General features: G+C 34.3%; 2 protein-coding genes across 4 annotated transcripts; one reads left to right on the forward strand and one right to left on the reverse strand.

Moving 5' to 3' along the window:
- Positions 1 to 1652: 1652 nt before the first annotated feature.
- On the forward strand, positions 1653 to 8444 carry LOC114298972 (transcription factor GAMYB). 3 transcript variants are annotated; one of them, XM_028243640.2, is made up of 5 exons: positions 1653 to 2068; positions 2224 to 2374; positions 4837 to 5214; positions 6184 to 7183; positions 7822 to 8444. In XM_028243640.2, the coding sequence occupies exons 3-5, from the start codon at positions 4852 to 4854 to the stop codon at positions 8127 to 8129; spliced, it is 1671 nt and encodes a 556-aa protein (XP_028099441.2). In that variant the 5' UTR covers positions 1653 to 2068; positions 2224 to 2374; positions 4837 to 4851; the 3' UTR covers positions 8130 to 8444. The 3 variants fall into 3 exon arrangements, with proteins under 3 accessions (XP_028099441.2, XP_082726011.1, XP_082726012.1); XM_082869885.1 differs by having other exon boundaries at positions 1698 to 2068; positions 4780 to 5214; XM_082869886.1 differs by lacking the exons at positions 1653 to 2068; positions 2224 to 2374 and having other exon boundaries at positions 4126 to 5214.
- A 2135-nt stretch (positions 8445 to 10579) lies between these two features.
- Positions 10580 to 19088, reverse strand: LOC145791729 (uncharacterized). Its single transcript, XM_082872152.1, has 7 exons — positions 18901 to 19088; positions 17268 to 17467; positions 15894 to 16601; positions 15611 to 15759; positions 14969 to 15187; positions 13671 to 13862; positions 10580 to 10891 (listed from the first exon to the last, which is right to left on the reverse strand). Exons 1-7 carry the CDS (start codon positions 19050 to 19052, stop codon positions 10580 to 10582), a joined length of 1932 nt encoding a protein of 643 aa, XP_082728278.1. The 5' UTR covers positions 19053 to 19088.
- Positions 19089 to 20449: the final 1361 nt, after the last annotated feature.

Genomic DNA, 20449 nt, shown 5'->3' on the forward strand with positions numbered 1-20449 from the left:
ACACTTCACCTAAATTACAAAGACTAATTTACCCAATTTGAGAAAAATATAATTAATTTCATAAATTTGGTATAATTACACTGACTTCTTCTATTAAAATGAACAAAACTAATGTAAAAGACAAGTAAATAATAAAATAAATAAAGACAAATACATATCTTAGTATAAAAAAATATGACAACTTTTTACTTGTACTGCTAATAAATTATTAATACAAAACAAAAGTGATATGTAAATTAAAATTATAAAAGTTATTAACATAATTATATCAAAAATATAAAGTCGGCCAATGTAATTTAAAATTTAAAAGTATGTATGGCAATAAAAGTGTGATCATGTATTCAATTTCTTTCTATTCCCCTTCCTCTCTTAAAAGTCTATAGTCATATATTTTAGTAACACACAAGAAACCAAACACGGGATTTATGTGAAATAAAAAATATTCACATCTAAAATTGTAAACATGTTTTACTGTTTAGAGTTATAAACGAATCAAGCCGAGTCAAATTTTAGTATATTTAAGCTTATTTATTACGATGTTAACGAGTTCGAATTCAAACTCGTACATTATAAAAATTTAATAAATTGAGTTAGAGTCAGGTTGGCTTAGGCTTGATTTGAATTAGAATCTGTTCACGAGCCTTAATAAGCCAAAAAATTATAAATTCACATTTACATATGGAACTAAAGTTACAATTAAAATTTTGATTATATAATTATATAAAAAATATATAAACATATTAGGAAAAAGTCAATATTTTACCAAAATAATAATATCTACTACCATTATTATATAAATGTATTATCTATAGTTAACTATTATTTACATTTATATTTTTTAAATATATAAATAACATATTTATCTTATTTTTTATACATATTTTTACATTATTTTATAAATAATAAATGTTAAACGAGTCAGTTAACAATCATAATTTTAGTATGTTTGTATTTATTTATTAACATTTTAACGAGTATGAGTTTGAGCTCAAACTCAAACGCAAACGCAAACGCAAAAAAAAAATAAAAAAAATAAAATAATTAATGAATTGAGTTCGAACGAGTTCTTACCGAGCCGAACTTGAACCTGTTCACGAATGACTTTGTTCAGGTGAAACAAAAAAATATTCACATTTGCAATTGTGAGCATGTCTCACATCTATACATCAGGATTTGTTTGTGATGAACCTTTTTAGTCTGATTTTTTTGGTTAATTTAGCCTAGTTAAATTAGCTCTATTTGGAAATTTTTTTTAAAATTTTTTTGTAAGAAAAAAATAAAATGATTATGATTTAGACGTGACATTTTATATTATTAACTTATTTAACCTATTTTGTGTTTTTTTTAGTTCTAACCTAAACCCAATTTACTCGCCAAATGGATACTATATATTCAATTCTTTCTGTGCAACTAATTTTTTTTTTAATATTTGTTTTTGAGTTTTTAAAAATAAAATATTAATTTATATTTTTACTTTTATTGAAATTTCAATGTTTTAGTAATTTTTTTTAGATATACCTATTATAGACGTAATTAAAAATAAAATATTTACGAATAAAAATACAAATATATATATATTTTGTATTTAATAAATTTTTTAATAGATCTAAAACGAAATACTATTAAACACATAAAAAATTCAAAAGTACTCTGATAAACAATCACATGGGTATCTGGTACACCCCGGAACACCAGATAACTTGATAACATCTCTCCTCTCCGACGCTTTCTTCTAAATTTGGTACTCCTCCTTTTTCTCTCCTCTTTTTCTGCTCCTCTCGCCATTTCTCTCTCTCTACTCTCTCTCTCTCTCTCTCTCTCTGCACCCTTTGATCGATTCCCAATTCTTTCTTTCAAACCCATTTCGCTCTCCTCCCCCCCTTTTTTTTCTTTTGGGTTTTCTTCTCTGATTTTTCATGGTTTTAGGTACTTGTCAATTCACCTAATCTCTATCTCTCTCTGTTGGTTATGATTGTTTCTTGTATTCAATTGAATTCGTCTGTGGATTGATCATGGGAAGTCTTCTTCTGATTTTGCAAAATTAGGGTTACTATGGCGTAATTTCAGAGTATCTCCTTATACCCTCTTCTTTATTTTTTCTTTTTTCTTTTAATTTTGTTTTCAAAGTTTCAATTTATTCCTCAGATTGCGTTTTTCTTATTAGGGTTCCAAATTTTCTCTTATTCAGGTTGGAAATTTACAATTTATTTTGCAAATTTTCAGGTTTTAATTTGTGACCCATCAATCTTATCCTGTTTTTGAGCTTCTTTGATTCCAAAATTTCCATTCCTGAGAGTGCCTCGCCACCATTGGTTTGTTATTATCAGCAGTGCCTTTTCTCTCTCTAGAATTTGTTTCCTGGTTTTTTGTTCAGGTAATTTCATTTCCTTTTTGGTTGAAATTAGATCTATTTAGAATTACCTTATTTGAAATGTTTGTACTTTTTGTGATTTGTGTGTGTAATATTCATCATATTGTTGTTTTTTCATGTCTACTTTTAGGTAAAAGGCATACTGTATGTAATGTAGTTATTATTAATTGCCAATTTTGTACACCCTTTTTTGTGCTTTGTTCAAACCCTTTTTCTATATGGCTAGAAAAATGATGCGCTGCTTCATTTCTGGGGCATTTATGCTTCTCTTATTGTGTGTAGGAAGCTAATAATCGTGCCGGATTTAAGTGTTAGTTACTTATTGAATGCTTCATTGAATTAATTATATTTCAATTTATCATTAAGTAGTTTATTTCAACTCATCATTAATATGAATCTTTTGAGTTTATGGGTTTGATTTCAAGATTCCTTTAATTATTACTTTTTGACGTTTATAGCATTAATTTATGACTTCCACCTGTTTGGGGGTATTTTGAATGTATATTTTACTAAATCCATAACTATTAATTTAAAGTTTTATGGACAGCCCTCCATATCACATTTTTGTGGTACCCACACATATGAATAGGAGTAGGAGACTGTGGATCTAGCATTTCCCTTTTAAGAAGTTGGGCTTTTTGTTTTTGACTTAAATGTGTTTTAAGTTTTTTTCGTTTATACCTTTATCTATATGCTGATCCATAGCTGCATTAACTGATTAATTCAAGTGGTTAAAGTAATTTTGTTTGCAGCCTTTTTGGTTATTTATTAAAGGCTGTTATTTATGATATGCTTTATTACCTTCCTGGTGGTGGCTTGATTCAATTTCTGGTTGTTATGTGCCATTTGGTAATGTTTTCCAGTTTACTATTTTTTGTTTACAAAAGTATATTTATATTTATTTTTGGTAAAACAAAATAAATAAATAAATAAATATTTGTTAAACTCATGTTTTCAAAAACTGGCTGGCTGTAAGTGGTTTCTGGTGGCTAGAGATGGGGGATGCGCCAGTGGTGGTTGGCAGCAGCTGGTGGCTGGAGATGATTGCCAAAGGTGATGGTTGGAGGGGGTCGTCAGCAATGGTGGCTGGTGGTGTGATGGGATGCTTGTGGTTGTCGGAGGGGGTTGGGAGGGAATTAAGACTAAGGCCTCGTTTGGCAAGAGGCTATTTTAGCCAATTAGCCAAAAAGTTACTAAGGCCTCGTTTGGGAACAAACTAATTTAGTAACTTTTTGGCTATTTGGCTAAAAAGGTAGGTAAAAAAAACTTATATGTTTGGGATGACTTTTTGGCTAATTACGAAAAGATGTGCAAAAAGTAGAGAGAAAAGAGAATCTTTGACTTTTTGGTATGGGTTGTTGGCTTTTTGGCTAATTTAGTAACTTTTTGGCTAATTGGCTAAAATAGCCTCTTGCCAAACGAGGCCTAAATTAGCCAAAAAGCCAACAACCCATACCAAAAAGTCAAAGATTCTCTTTTCTCTCTACTTTTTGCACATCTTTTCGTAATTAGTCAAAAAGTCATCCCAAACATACAAGTTTTTTTTACCTACCTTTTTAGCCAAATAGCCAAAAAGTTACTAAATTAGCCTGTTCCCAAACGAGGCCTTATTTTTCAAATAAGTAAATACACTTTTTTTTCTTTGAATTTAGTAAATTTTGTAAACGGTTTACATTTGAAAGTGAAAATAAACATCAAAAAAGTTTTTTTGTTTTTAGATTTCTTTTTTTTGCCTTGTTTGATAACAATTTCTTTTCTTTTCATTTTCAAAAATATTGAAAATTGAAAACAGAAAATTGAAAACAGAAACACCTTTGGTTTTATTGTTTTTGTTTTAAAAAAGTGAACAATTTCCAAAATTTTCAAAACTCTTTTTCTTCTTCTTCTTTTTTTTTTTTTTTCAAAACAAGTTTTCACTCTCTCCTCCCTCTCCCATCACTTTCTTCCACTGCTGGCAACCATCGCCATTGACCGGTCGACCACAGTGTGGCAACTGATACTCAGCCACCATCCCATGATCACCAGCGACATTTCGGGCAAGACCTTCGGCTTTCCCCACTGCTAGCCATCACATTTGGCCACCCTCCACTGCCGGCCACGACCTCTGGCAACTCACCTAGCATGTTTTCTCATTTTTATTTTTAAAAAAAATTGTGCTCCAAATTTGCTGGTTTTTTGGCAAAAAAATAGAAACTTGTTTCCTGTACCAGACTCTAGATAGACAAAATTGTAAACCTTATCAAATAGGTCCTTGCCTGTCTCTTGGAATATTACCACTGGTCCTGTAGGCTAAGTGCTATCCAGTAGGTCACTCAAATGTCAATGTCAGGGGCTTAAGTAGGCACGTCTTGTATCTTGGATATAAGACATCTGCATTCAATATTTATTTCTTCTCCATCTTTGTTCAGGGTATTATCCTTTCACTTGAATGTTTTTTGGACTGTTTGGTGCAAAATTGTTGTCAGGTCAGAGTAATAGAGATGAGTCACATGACAAATGAGAGTGATGATGAGATGCTCTCCCAGGATCATACTGGTTCACCTTTGATTGATGAAGGTAACTGTGGCGGAAGCATGAATGGAGGAGTTGTTTTGAAGAAAGGGCCATGGACTTCTGCAGAAGATGCCATTTTGGTGGATTATGTCAGGAAACATGGAGAGGGGAATTGGAATGCTGTTCAGAAGCACTCAGGGTTGTTCCGTTGTGGGAAAAGTTGCCGTCTTCGATGGGCAAACCACCTAAGGCCGAACTTAAAGAAAGGAGCATTCACCCCAGATGAAGAAAAGACAATCATTGAACTCCATGCCAAGATGGGAAACAAATGGGCACGGATGGCTGCACATGTAAGTATATAGTTCATTTCCGTATGTTGTTTATAATGCTCTTGTTTTATCATTATCTTTTTATTTTATTTTTAGGGTCTGTTTGTAAATATTAGTTTCTTGGGGGAGATGAGATCTGAGTATCTATATAAAAGATCATAAGTACGACTAAAAGATATTATGTATATAATTGTACTCCCTAATGTACAAAAAATTTAAACCATTCATTGGAGTTCTTTTCAAGGCTTTGTAACTAGTAAGGGTTGTGTCATTGTGTGCTTTTTTGTTTGTAATAAAACTAATCTGATCGCCTCTTGCAGAAACATTTCTGACTGGAATATTAATGTGGTGCTCTACTGCAAGTTTATTGATCTTTTAATGTTCAGGAAAACTTTAAAGAAACTATGGGTTATGCACAACAGTGATGAATAATGTACCTTGGTCTGACTTTGTATATACTATTTAAGCAAAAAGATATTTTGAAATCTTCATAGGAGCTGAAAGTTTTTAATAGTTCTGTAGACTCTTAAGTCAAATTATGTAATGGGCATTGATGCAGTATCTTGTTTACATTAAATGTTTATAAAGTTGGAGGTGTTTAAACCTTGATGTTATGCTGTGACTGATGCACAGAAGTGATAAATCATGTTATTTTTCTAAACTAAATGCTACCTGTTTTAAACTAGTATGCTATCCATAAAAATATATATATATATATATATTGGGTGGAATAATCTTTAATTATGTTCCAAATTTGTGACTGATTTTGTCCATCTTATATAAAGCAATTCTTTTGCACTTACTGGATTTTTGGAACTGTTTCTGTTTGAGTTGGATAGATATATGTTTCAGAAGTTCAAAGAAAACTATAGATATTGCATAATTTGCATTTTCCATGTTTTGCATGCATGGATATGTTTATGTTTAGATTATTACAAAGTTGTAAGTATTAATTATCTTATAAAAAATTAATTTCCTTGCCACTTTCAGCTGCCTGGTCGCACAGATAATGAGATAAAGAACTATTGGAATACTCGAATCAAGAGGCGCCAGCGTGCTGGATTACCTCTTTATCCTCCCGAAGTGTGTTTGCAAGCGTTTCAAGAGAATCAACAAAACCAAAATGCTAGTGGGGATAAAGGGCAGCATGATCTCATGCAAACTGACATTTGTGAAATACCTGATGTCATATTCGACAGTTTGAAGGCAAACCACGGAGTTTTGCCTTATGTTCCTGAACTTCCCGATATTTCTACGAGCAGCATGCTAATGAAAGGTCTTGGTTCTTCTCAGTGTTATGGTTCCGTGCCCCCCATGGTTCATCGTCAGAAGCGTCTTCGAGAATCACCAACCTCATTCTCTGGGCATGATGGTATTGTCAGAAACGAGCCCTCGCCATTTGACCAGACACCAGATGATAATTGTGATAATATGACATCTCAATTTTTTGGTTTGTCTTTTCCCTATGATCCCGATCCTATCACAAAGAATCTGCTGTCTTTCAGCGGAAACCAGAGTAGCCATTTCCTTATAAATGGTAATTTCTCCGCTTCTAAGCCCACCAATGGGGCTGTGAAGCTGGAGCTCCCTTCACTCCAATATCCAGAAACTGATTTCAGTAGCTGGGGTTCATCTTCTCCTCCAGCTTTGCTTGAGTCAGTGGATGCTTTTATTCAGTCTCCACCATCTGGGACTCTCCAGTCAGATTGTCTTTCACCTCGGAACAGTGGGCTATTAGATGCTTTGCTTCACGAGGCGAAGACTCTAAGTACAAAGAATCAATTGTCTGACAAAAGTTCAAATTCTTCTACCATCACTCCTGGTGATAAAGCAAACAGTTCTGCCTTGGATATATGTGAGACAAAATGGGAAGAATACGGCGACTCCATATCACCCTTGGGTAACTCTGCAGCTTCTATTTTCAACGAATGCACTCCTGTAAGTGTCAGTGGAAGTTCATTGGATGAAATAACTCCTGAAAACTTTCCTGGTAAGCATATTTGTCTCATGTTTTTATGCAAAATATTTATTACTGGAGCATTGACAAAAATGTTAGTGTCTGTTTGGATGGATTAAAGTGGGTTTGAAATTAATCATTGGTAGTTGACCTGTGGGTTTCTAGATCGAATTAAATAGCTTTATTAGAATGAATTTAAAATAACTATATAAAAATAGTTATTTGAAACTATGCTAATGATTCTCTTGTAGCTACAAAGATCCTGCCAACGTATGTTATAATTTTCTATCCACATATTATAGCTAACTCTCCAATGTTTTAATCTCAAGTCGCTTGATTTGAAATCCATGCCCATCCAAAAGGACCCTTACCATTTCAAGTACGTTAAAGTTACCATAACTGTGTATGAACTGACTGAGAATTATTTATGATAATATCTCTTTATTTGTAGAACAGCTAAAGGAGCCTGCAAAGTTCTAGTATAATAAGGGCATCCCTCGTTTGTTACCATGCCCTTTTTTTTACCCATTAAAATTTTCAAATTTTCGGAATACACTCTATTCTAATTTCTGCAGTTTGAATTATTCACAATGCCGAATTAATTGTTTCACCCAAAAATTTCACTGTGTTATGACGTTCAAAAGTCTTCTTTATATTTTATCGTATTGTAGGAAGCAACGTGAAGTCAGAAGCCGATGATCAGACTTGGACTATGGATGGAGAAACAAAAGAAACCGTGACCCAATTGGATTTTTCCAGGCCTGATGCTTTACTTGGGTCATGTTGGCTCGGGCAGAGCGTTGCGTGTGCTAAGGACCAAGGCATAGGTACTGATGCTAGAGCAGTGGCTCTAGGTGACGATTTGGGTAACGACTACAAACATATGGCTGCTGGGACTGCATTGAGTCCAGGATGGGGGTTTGTTTCGTGTTCTTGGAATAACATGCCTGCAGTCTGCCAGATGTCTGAACTTCCTTGAAACTCGCTCTTTGTTGAATCTATGAAAATTCTTTAAACATATAGTCTGTTTTTTCTTTGTTGGAAGATTTGTTTAATATGCACAATTTGTGGTGAGAGTTACCGCCTGATGTTTGCGAGCTGTAGTATTTGTTAGGGCTTTTATTGTCTTGCTTTTGAAAACAGTTCATTGCATGTATGCCACTATGGAACTTCATGGGGTATAGAGATGCATTCAGACTTTCATTATAATTGTAGAATAAGTATGCACTTTCAATTAGGGACATGTGATTTCAGAGTTTTTTTGGTTAACAGAAGAAATTTTGTTTTGCCAAAATGGGGTTTTCTTTATAGCAATTAGTTGATGCATGCTTGATATTGGGAGGTAAGCCAAAATTTGGGATCAAGATTCTCTGCAGTGATCTGCATGTGGCAATCTATCCATTTTTGTTTAACGTTAAAATTATACAGCTTTAGGGTTGTATGGTGTGTGGTTTTAATGTCTTTTATTTTAGTTTTAACTTGAGTTTTTTGTTTTTTTTTTTAGAACATGAGAAACATTATATTAATAAACAATAACATTGCATACGCAAGATTTTAAAGGGCCATTTCAACTAATAGCAAAACAAAAGACAAACAACAAAAAACAAAAATAATTTTGTCAAAAAAATAGTTACGAGTTAGGGAAAATTACCGATTCTCAAAGGTGTGGTTTGCAAAGTAAGATCTGCTTGAAAGTTGCGGTCTCCATCGACGTCGTCCTCGTTGTTGCTATCTAACTCTATCACCGCTGTCGGTGCTGGATATCAAACTCCGCCAGAAACTAAAGTTGAGAAGGAATGATACCCACAATGGTATGTGAGAAGGTTTGAGAAAGGAGGGAATTATTGTAGGTGTCGAAAATTTAAAAAACTATATTGAAATCGGAGGAAAAATTTTTCAAAATTCTTATTTCGGACATAAAAAGTACAGATCTATACTCGAAAATTGTAGATCTACACTCCTAGAGTATATATCTATACTTTTGAAGTGTAAAAAAAGTCGTCGAAATATTGCCGGAAATCACAGAGAGAGACTCTTGGTGGACTCTTATAACTTGAATTGTTGGATTATGTACTTTTGTTGATGCGTCTTGGTGCGATAAAAACACCAGAAGGTTATTGCAAGAAAATCATGACAGAAATAATTCATCTTCTTCTCCTTCCTATGGATGTGATCTATTGTTGTGTTTTTGGATATTATTGATAGACTAGGTTTCAAGAGGAATTTTATTACAGATAGATTTGTGGAATATTTATATTCAACTCAAAGTAACGTTTGATTCACCGAATTGAATGTCAAAATGAAAATTATTTCATTAAATTATTCTTTCTCATTTTTGATTTGCTCAATGAAAGAAATGTTACATTTGAATGAAATCATCATTTACAAATGAGTTTGATTTGAAATGTAGAAGTTGAACACCAAATTTGCTTAAGGTGTAAGGTGCAAATCTTGTGCCTTGCTACTTTTTTTTGCACTTTGATCCCTCAAAGTAATTTATTTTCAATTTAATACTTGAATTTTAAACTTTTGTCAATTCAATCAAGTGATAGCTGTCATTATGATCATGGAACAGTTGAGGCATTTTGAGAAGTTTGTTTCCTACTTTGCCCCTTCAAAATTTAAACCATAACCACCTTAGTCCTTGGAGCAAGGATCCTCTCATTGCCTTCTCCACTTGGCCCCCTCCTTGCAACGGTTAAGATTATCTTAAGAGAATCCAATGACTCAGGTCACTTTATTAATTTTTTTTAAAATTATTATTATTATTTAATAAAATGATTTGAGCCATTAGATTGAATCTTAACCGTTGCAAGAAGGGAGACTAATAGAGACGCCTGGTCGTTGAGCTATCTACATTACAAAGTGAAGGGAAAACTTCCTGCCAAATTAGGTCATAGTACTTGCATAAGAACATCTTGGTAAAGTAAAAAACATGGAAGAAGGGAAAACACGAAGAACAAAGAAAAACCAAAAATGGAAAGGAGAGAGAGGAGAAATGATGTACTCTATATCTATTATCATTTAGTAGTTAGATCAATTTAATTGATACTAGTGCAAAAAAATTTACGTTAAATCACAACAGCAACAAAAAAATAAAAAATAAATAAATAAATAAAAATAAAAAATGAAGAGTTTTACTTTTGTAACAAAATAAATCTTAAAATTTAATTTTATCAATTTAGATCATAATTTTTTAATCTATAAATTTACAAATAGTTTATATTGAAAAAAAAAATCAAAAGACTAGTATTTAAATTGACAAATTTGTTACAGAGGTAACATTTTTTTTTTTTCTAATTTTTAGCATAGAAACAGAGTGGACCCTTTTATTTACAGCCCTAAGAAACTGTGAGGTAGGTAATTAACTGCCATTTCCAAATACAGAGCACAGAACAGAGCAGAGACTCTGGAAACTTGAGAAATTAATCAATTAAGCATCTCCTCGTAAAGCAATTCGCTATTGTTCATTCCCATTCCCTTTCTTCTCTCTCTTTCCTTTCCACCAAAGTGATTGGATTGTTCAGAACTCGTTGACGACGACAGTCTCGATTTTCTTGCAGATATGATGTCTTTGAGTGTGGATACTCGTGCATTACTAGGGCTTTCCTCTTCGCTTTCCTCAGAATTGTTTTGCGATCCAGGGGAGTCCATTATGCTACTTATCGAATCTGATTCTGGAGGTGAGAAGTCTCTTATACATGTGTTTCCATCGCTTATGTACTCCAATGCATCAACCACCTGCGTAGATATCAACCAACCCAGAAATGAAGTTTAGATGTTTGACAAAATGTTTCTGAGAAATGGAGCTTTGCGGTATGTTTTTCAATCCACGTAGTGTGCTTTTAAGATACTAGCGGTTGGGCGCACACACGATGTGTGTGCAAATTAAATAAATAGGAATAAAAGAAAATAATAATGAAATTAATATTATAATGTGTACTTAGCTTAAGTGGTATGAGTCCTCATACTTAAACCCATGGTCATGGGTTCAAGCCTTGCCCATCTCTTTGTTTAACTTTTTTTTAAAAAAAAAAAACACTGCCACATGGCATGATCTCTTTGTTTAACTTTTTTTTAAAAAAAAAAAACACTGCCACATGGCATGAGGAGAGTAAAGCAAGCTTCAGGATACCATATTATGTGTTCACTTTATAATAGTATAGATAGATAGATAGATATGCATTTATGTGTTCTGATTCATTTTGATGATAAAACATTGGTATATGTTGGGTATTGAAGGGGGCCATATGTGACTCTGGACCAGGCAAGGCTAGAGTAGCAAAGAACAACCTCAAAAGCCCAAACGTGATGCTTGGGCCTAGCAAAATAGGAAGACCAAAACACCAAACCCAAGCGCCAGCATGGGCTGAGCAAGTGCTCGTCGGTCAAAACCACACAACCCAAGTGTACGCTTGAACCAAAATACTTAGAGAAGCGTAAGCATGAGTTTGAGCCCAACGAACCATGTGGTCTGTACCACACAGCCCAATTGTAAACTTGGGCTGAGCACATTAGTTGGTCCAAACTACATAGCCCAAGTACGAACTTGGTTCGAGCACAGCAAAGTTGGACTGACCAACCGAAACCATTGGGCTGGTTTGTCCATAAGCATTTGGTATGATCCGAGCTGATCCATAGCAACCCGATTGCAGAATTGAACTCATATCTCATACATGGAGAAGCACATGCAAAGACTTGCCATGACGAACCTCAAGGCTTAACAGAGAGCAATTAGAGGAGAGGTGACGTCACAATGACGCAAGGAAAAACCCCTTAACATGCGTGCCTAAACCGCTCAGCGGCTGGCACATGCAAGCACAAAGCTGAAGGAAGGAAGCGCACGTGCTCGACCACGCGCCCTTGGAGAGCAAGGCAACCCCCCCTATATAAGGTGCACTCTTTCTCTTAAGAAAGGATCTGATTTCACATACTCTTCACTTATAATCTCTCTCTCTACATTTCTTCTCTTTTCCTTCCTAAAGTCCTGACTAAAGCATCGGAGGGGTTTCTGACCGAACCCCGGTCGGGCTTCCTTGTAGTTTGTTTTTTGTGCAAACCTTTACTTCCCAGAGGAGAGCAGTTCGGCCACAACATACATTCATTCTCTCTGTTGCAGAATTGCCCCCGCACAGGTATAGTGGACCTGATAAGTACCGGTCACTGGGTCCTTGATCCAATGAGAGTTTGGGTGTCAGAATTTTTTGGGTACTTTGGTAATTTGTGTTGCCCTAATTTTTATGCTTATATAGATGAGATATATGGGTGTCTCTATTTACACACCATATTTCATCTTAAGACACATCATTAATTAATTTATTTTTTATTACAATATTAACCTAATGTAAAATGACCACAAAGGATAAAGGGCTATCATACACACGTTACGTAATACACACCGATTACTCATTGCACACTACACCCAATTTTGATTTTTTATTTTTCACTCAATACACATTATCAATTTTTAAATATTCCCAAAATATCCTCATCTTCTCTAACCATAACCATAACCCTAACCCTAACCCTAACTCTATCCCGCAGCCGCCGCCGTTGCCGCCATCAGTCATTGCTGTCAGCCATCCTATCTCTTTCTGCCGCCGTTACCCTCCGACCGACCCCATCCCCTTTTTGTTTCCATCCCCAATCCATTTGCGTTCTTGCTATGGCAGCAACTCGCGTTGCCCTTTCCTTCACTATTGACATTGCAACTCGTAATAAAATTTGTGCTGTGTGGATTAAGAAATTTGTATGAAGGTTAAAAATGTAATTGACTAGAAGGATAAAGATGTAATAAATTTTTTTAAGGAAATGGAAGATTGAAGATTGTGGGTGTGGTGTGAATGAGAAAGGGTAAAGATGTAAGATTGTGGGTGGAGTATGTGAGTAAGAGTAAAGATGGAAAATTATGATGTGTATTGAGCAAATTTCTTATATATCAAATTACTAAAGGTGTGCCTTAAGTAGTGGTGTGTCTTGAGATGAAATTTGGTGTGTGAATAGAGGCACCCTGAGATATATACACGAGGGGCGCCTCTATTGCGTAAGAGGGTTGTAATTGTTTTCATATCATAGTGAAACTGTAGTGACCGCGGACCTAGCCCTATTGTGAGGTGAATCACGTAAATATGTTCTTGTGTATGTGTGCGCGCGTGTGTGATTGATTTGATTCATATTATTTTTTTTTGTCTCACCGATCCTGATTAGGGATTGTCGAATTCCTAATAGTATATAAAATAGATCAACTTTGATTTACAACTATAGTGATATGGAAAGATTGGGCTAATGAAAAACTTACATTTTTCGTAGTCCATCTCTTCTTAGGATCCTTGCTGAGACATTTCTTTGCTATTCTAACCAAGCCCTATTTTGAAGTGAACTACGTAAATGTGTTCTTGTGTGTGTGTGTAATTGATTCGATCCATATTATCTTTCTCATTTGTTATTTTGTGTCTTACTAATCCTAATTAGGGATTGCCAAATTCCTAACAGTATATAATATAGATCGACTTTGATTTACAACTATAGTGATATGGAAAGATTGTGCTAATGAAAAACTCACATTTTTCATATTCCATCTCTTCTTAGGATCCTTGCTGAGACATTTTTCTGTTACTATAACCATCCAAAACAGTTGGTGCATGTCATGGGAGTCCACAATCCTTTCATCAATCAAATCTGGGTAGTTCTTGTCTTTCAAAAGTGGTCGTGCCTATAATAAAAAAGTATAAAAGGAAGTTTTAAAAATTAAGGATGATCTTCTAAGTGCTCGTGCAAAGAAGTTTCCATCTAACAATTAAAAAAACAAATTTAATGCATATGTATGCAATTTTTCTTCTTTATGTGCATGTGCATAGTATAAGTACTTCTTTTTTTAATACACAAAGAGTTACTTATTTTTTTCCAAAAGAGGAAAGAAAGAAACAAAGAAAAGAAGACAAATGAGAAGTTTAATGCACACTGAACAAGCCTTCACTGACATATCTTTATGACCAAGATCCCTCTTCTCAGGAGCTTGAACATGTAATATGGGGGAAGTGTAACTTCTTCAAGAAACTTCCGTAAGCCTATTTTGAATCTTGGACTTGCCAAAAGAAAGGAAAATAAAGAAATTAAAATTATTTATAAATTTATTTTTTAATTACTCATAAAAATAAAATTTTATAAATAATGCAACACGACACGGACATGAGACACGTGCAAAACAAACAGTTTTATATATTTATTATAATTTTATGTCATATATTTGAATATTTCATTCAATGATTAAAAAAAAACAATGTAGCACTACTTTTTAAAGCTTAAAGGAGGAAAGATTAATATTTGTAAATCTACATTGTTTTTCTTTTTGGCATTGGATCCTATTTTGTTTGTTTGTTTGTTTGTTCAGACTTGTAATAGGTTTTATAACTTTTATTTCATGTTTATCTAGGCAATAAACATGTGTCCCCCAATTGTCCGAAGCGTATTTGGGTCTAGAAGTTTTTAAAACCTAGTAGGACACATTTGGACTTGTGTTCGACATATGTCAGGAAGTGCTCGGCGAGTGTCCATGCTTAATTTTATAAAAATAAAAAATATATATTCATTTTCTTCTCATTTTCCTAACTCAAATAAAAAAGAGAAATACAAATCAGCTTATTTTACTTCTCTTTCTTTTCATGTCTTTTCTCTTTCCTTTTCTTTTGACTCCTAATATCCAATATCAAAACACAATAAAAGAATAAGTAATACTTTAGTTTTGCTGTTTTAGATTTGTGATTGAGTACTAGACATTTTTTCATGCAAGTACAATTGATGTGTTTGTAAGGTTGTTACCCATCCAGTAAGACTTTCCCCATCAGTGATCTTTTCTGTCGTACTCCGTCCAGTGATCAGCTGTAATAGAACCACCCCAAAGGAATAAACATCTGTTTTGCTGGACACCTTTCCACTTTCTGCATATTCTGGAGCCAAGTATCCAAGAGTTCCAACAACTTTGGTCTGTGAGTCATCTGCATCTTCATGATGAGTTCTTGCAAGACCAAAATCTCCTAACTAGTACATTGAACATGATAGATGAGCCATGGTGGGGGAAAATTAGTCAGTTGCATATATATATGGTTGGTTTTTTCTGATATGCAGTGACATAAAATTGGATGTATCTGGCTGCAATCTAGAGGCTACAAGAGTGGATTACCAGATCAAATAATCGGGGCGGGATTGACTTCAGAAGAAAATTTTAATCTAAAATGAGTGGCAAAACTACACTGTGATAGTGATAATTTGATTGTTGATTTCAGAAAAGAAACTAGATATATAAGAAATCAAATCTAGATATGTTAAATTTTGAGATTGGCATCTAAAACACTAGTTACTCTAAGTTTGTCTTATATGAGTCATGTTGTAGCCTATTTGACTGGTGTTAAATTGGCAGATAGAATTTTAAAGATGTGATACTGTACATTTATGGAGTATTACCAGTGCTTCATTGTCATGTGTTACAAGAATGTTGTTTGGTCTCACATCTCTGTGGATGATGTTGGTTTCGTGAAGATATTTTAAGCCTGTGGCAGCTCCCAATGCTATTTTTATCCTGTTGTCCCAATTGAGAGGTTCCTTTGTGTTTTCTGCCAATTTTCGCAAATTCCTCGAGTAAGTTTTCAGTGTTTCATGATATTGATAACAAATGAAAAAAATCTACACTCTTCGAGTAATATAATGAAATATAAGTTTAATGGTTTTGTTTCTTTCTATTTCTTACTTGATAAATGTTTGTCCAGTTCACCGTTGCAGACATACTCATAAACAAGCAGCCTGTGACTCCCTTCTGAGCATGAGCCCAACAGCATAACCAAATTCTTATGTCTGGCCTTGCTGAGCACATAAACTTCGGACTTGAATTCTTTCTCTCCTTGAAAGCTAGCATGATTATGTTGCTTAACGGCAATCTTCAAACCATTTTTCAGCTCTCCTCTGTACACAGAACCAAATCCACCTTCTGATAGGAAGTTCTCTGAGGAAAACCCCTCTGTAGCTGCATGGAGCTCCGCATAAGTGAACTCTTTCTTCCATCCAAACATGGGTCGTTTGTTTTGGCAGACTGAGCATATGGAATTTTCAAATGCCTGGTCTGATTTAAACCCTCCCATCAAATCGCCTTCCCTGGTGTGCTTCTCTAGTTCATTTGGACTAGCTGTATTATTTACCTCTGTTTGACCCCCGTCTTTAGCATCAGGAATGGAAAATGAGGACTGTTCTTCAGCCATTTCTTGTTCAGTTTTTGTAGTGATGTCTTCTTCCTCCTGAACTGTTTTTCCTTTGCTTGAACTTGGAACTGCAATTGTCAACATGTGGTCACTTGATGAGGATTTAGATAATGGCAATTTCTGATGGTTTTCGTGTGGGGGTTCTCCACTTTCATCGCCACCTTGTTCCGTGCCTGAGGGGGTCTTTTGAGTGTTTGGAGATTCTGAAACATTGTCAACTAATATATGAATACAATTCCCACAAAAGAAGACAGGTCTTTATTGACTTTTGTTTTTTCTCGTATGTGAACTTAAAGTAAATTCATGTTGTAAATGACTTCATCGAAAATCATCTTTTGTACTTAATGGAACGGTTGAGTGTATTCCTGTTAAAAAGAAGCACAGAATTTCCCTAAGATATGGGCACAATAATTCCACTAATTTGTATTTGTGTGTGTTTTAGCCTGTGCATGCTTGATATCTTAGGGAATGTTGTAGATCACAATTAATATGCATTGTCTTTCTTCAGCTCTTTCCAAGCAACCTAAGTTGTGACATCTCCAGAGATGGATTATTGGATACATTGACTGACATGCATTTTGTGCTGACTAGAGTTTGATACACTAATCACTGACAGATAAAAGCATTCTGCTTAATATATTGTCGCTTTTCATATTTGGATGAGTTGTATTATGGTTGGTGACAACAAAAGTAATATCACAATGAGTGGGATCTACAAGATTTTGAATGCCAAATCTGTGAAGGAGAGTTGTAAAATATTCAATAATGTAGTAATGTTGTACTTAGAAGCAAAACTTTAGCTATTTGGTCAAGTGTTTGCAATTGTCAACTTCTTGGTCACCAAACTAAATTAATTGTTGGTTACTTACTATTGGGAGAAACATTTTTCCCCAGTTCTGGAATCATTTCAGCATATGTTACATAGGTAGTGGTGCTTTTTCCTGCAGCCAATTTGGGGTTCTCAATTGCTTTTGGCCCTCTTAGCTGTTCAATGGTGTTATCGCGTTTCATCCTTGATATTCCACATGAGAGCCTCTCCAAGAAGTATTTCTTGTCTTTCTTCATCTGCCTGCACCAAAAGAAGGACACGGTATAAATTCCCTCAAAGATCAACTCTCAGGTATACCTTCACGTTTCCTTCTTTTTCCTATCTAAATCCTGCCGTATTTTTATATGTCAACTGTGTTACAGAATAATCTCAAGTAGAGTTCTATTTTATAATTTTTTTTTTATTTCAAGTCATTCTGTTTTAAATTGTATGTGGTCTTTAACTAGTCAATATTGGATCTCTTGGGCTAAAAAATGGGCAATTTTGTCAACATTTTGTGTTGCACTATATAGCTGTGATTCACATGACACCTTTGTTACCTCACATTTCACACTGATATATACTTATAGAAGATTCCTTCTTCAGTTTACCCCAATACACAAAAGATCAAATTATTTTTCACTCTCAAAGAATCTCCATCATTCTACATGCAAAAACTCAACTCAAAATCTACACTATATTAAGATCATCAATATGTTGAATTGTCAAACTAAAACATTTTCTTCTATCTGTTGTGTTGTAAGGAAACTTCTAAAGGACAAAGAAATGGTCACTCCTATCCTCCTTCAGAAGTACACGGAATTCTTTTGTACATGTTTCAATGTAGGTTTGATTTCATTAATTATGGATGGCTCGGAATTGATATGGAATTCCAATTTTTTTCCGTTGTAGTATAGTTGAGCAGTTGCCCAATAATTTAATTTATCCAATACCAGTTATCCATTAAGTACTGTGACCAAGTTGTTAGAATTCATTGTATTTGAGTTTCTTCGTTGTCCTACATCAAGAATTGCAGATAATATCAGAGCCAAAATTAGAGGACTATATTGATGTAAGAATTCCCATTCAACAATTGAACTTTTCACACTGGCAACAGTTTTTTACATGGATCTTATCATAAAATGTGTATATCTACACTATTTTGTGTGGAAAAGTTTTCAAAATATTCACCCTATGAATGGTTTAAATTTGAGTAAATTACACCAACCTCCCCTGGAGTTTAGAGAAAATACAATAAACGTTACAAGTTTGGTATAATTACATTGGACTCTTATAAAATTTTAATTCACATAGCACTTAAATCCCTTTTCATCAATAAATTATTTGTCATATAGATGTAAAAATGATGCTGTCATCTCTTTTACATTGAAATGTATATTTTTATCTTGTTCATCTTTATGCCTTCACACCATCTGTATTAGTTTTGATCCCTTTAGTTTTACTAAAAAGGGGGTCGGTATAATTATGCCAAAATGGGGTTTAATGTATTTTATTAAAATTTCAGGGGACGTCAATGTAATTTACCCTTTAAATTTTGAATATATTGATCTTATCCGTAATTATTGTGGAGTCATATTAAATAATATAGCACTGAAGTAAATCAAATACACAGTTTCAATTTATTTCCTTGTACTTCATAGGGTCTTAAGAACAACTTGGAACTCTTAACTGACCTGTCAAGTATCACCCATGATGCCTTAAATTCTTTGGCAACTTCTACAGCAACCACTTTTGGAGAAGGCCAGGGTTGCACCTCTATGCAGAACTTAATCTGATTAATTTGAGGTACAAAAACAACCTTGTTAGCCATTTTCTTACACATCATATACGACAAACTGAATGCCTATCCTAAAATTTTATTTTGTTTTTTAGATAACCCGGTGTCTGGGAAAGCTTGCGCGCACCTTGACTAATTCCGGGACCCAGAAGTTAATGATAGGGCAAACCTCAAGTGACCCCTTGTAATTTACCCCTTTTATTTTGTACATCAAAGGTTCTCACAGGGAATCTTCAGCTAAAGAAGGGTCAACATTAGCAAGAAGTCGACTGATATTCATCTTAACTGCATTTGGTTTTACTGGCACAGTTAATTTAGTTCATGCATCTCGTAGTACGACACATGTTTAACACTTAGGTAAAATCCTTTGACGATGTTGTTGATTAATAAAACAGGTGGAAGTTATGGATGTAGTAAGACCAGAAAATCATACTCAACATAGAAGTTTCCTAAAATAACAGATTTAAAATGCATCAGCAAAAATGGATGTGGAAAATTCTCTTGACTGGTACATATATGTTTCATTTTTCTTTGAGTTTTTAGTATTTAGTGACTGTATAGACAACAAATTTCACAATAAGGCCAAGACAAGAAAGCATGAAATATTTGTATTAGTTTTTTGTGTTTTTACGACCTTTCGCATTTTGCATTGGTGAGAAAGTTGTGCTGCTTCTTCATTCTTCTGGTACTCGTCGCTCTTCCTGGCTACTTCTTCCTCCACAAATTTCGGGTTTGCTCCAAAAATACCGGAATCCACCTTACTTCTGAATCCCACTAAAAAAAAAACAAAATAAGTCAAAAAAGAAAGAAAATAGAAGCAGTAGGAGAAAAAGAGAGCGGTATCAATTCTATTCATTTATATTCGAGCCTTAATTGTTTTCATGTCTCTTTCTTTCTCTATATCATTATTATTCTGCCTTTCATCATATAGACTCTTAACATAGAAAAATAAAAAATAAAAAAAAATTAAACATCAACCCTTACAAAATTTCCCAGCTCCCATGAGAGATGACGTACTAGGGTTATTAACCTGGTGAAGAACAGCAAGAAGTGTAAGCTCATCGCCCGGCTTAAGTGAAAAGCCGTGCAGGATCCATCTGATCGCGCTCCAAATAACTTCTCGGGATGCATCCTGGATCACCACCACCTTCTGACCTCCCATGGATATGTTTTATTCAAACATACATAGATTGTCTTCAAATGCTAGCTAGGTCATTAAAATCACTACTTGTGAAGTTCCATATGGATAGCTAGACCATAAAAACTACTACTTGTGAAGTTTATATGTATACACACTACGATTCTTTAATGCTTCTATTTTCTTTATATAACTAACACGTACGACCTAATGTGCAACTTTAAATTTTGATTTGGTTTTTACAATCTTACATGTACAATTACTAATGAAAGGTATGTGTGTGTGATTCAATTGAGAAGAAGCTTAA

The sequence above is a fragment of the Camellia sinensis genome, chromosome 5 (assembly GCF_055761805.1).
Source record: "Camellia sinensis isolate YWXY chromosome 5, ASM5576180v1, whole genome shotgun sequence".
NCBI lineage: Eukaryota > Viridiplantae > Streptophyta > Magnoliopsida > Ericales > Theaceae > Camellia > Camellia sinensis.

Bases quoted from the DNA above. Each gene is read 5' to 3' on its own strand.
- LOC114298972 (XM_028243640.2), top strand. From the start codon at position 4,852: ATGAGTCACATGACAAATGAGAGTGATGATGAGATGCTCTCCCAGGAT. The intron at 5,215-6,183 runs GTAAGTATATAG...TGCCACTTTCAG, and splicing joins GGGCACGGATGGCTGCACAT to CTGCCTGGTCGCACAGATAA. The intron at 7,184-7,821 runs GTAAGCATATTT...ATCGTATTGTAG, and splicing joins AACTCCTGAAAACTTTCCTG to GAAGCAACGTGAAGTCAGAA.
- LOC145791729 (XM_082872152.1), bottom strand. From the start codon at position 19,052: ATGATGTGTAAGAAAATGGCTAACAAGGTTGTTTTTGTACCTCAAATT. The intron at 16,602-17,267 runs GTAAGTAACCAA...ACAATGTTTCAG, and splicing joins GAAAAATGTTTCTCCCAATA to AATCTCCAAACACTCAAAAG. The intron at 15,188-15,610 runs GTAATACTCCAT...TCAATGTACTAG, and splicing joins CACATGACAATGAAGCACTG to TTAGGAGATTTTGGTCTTGC.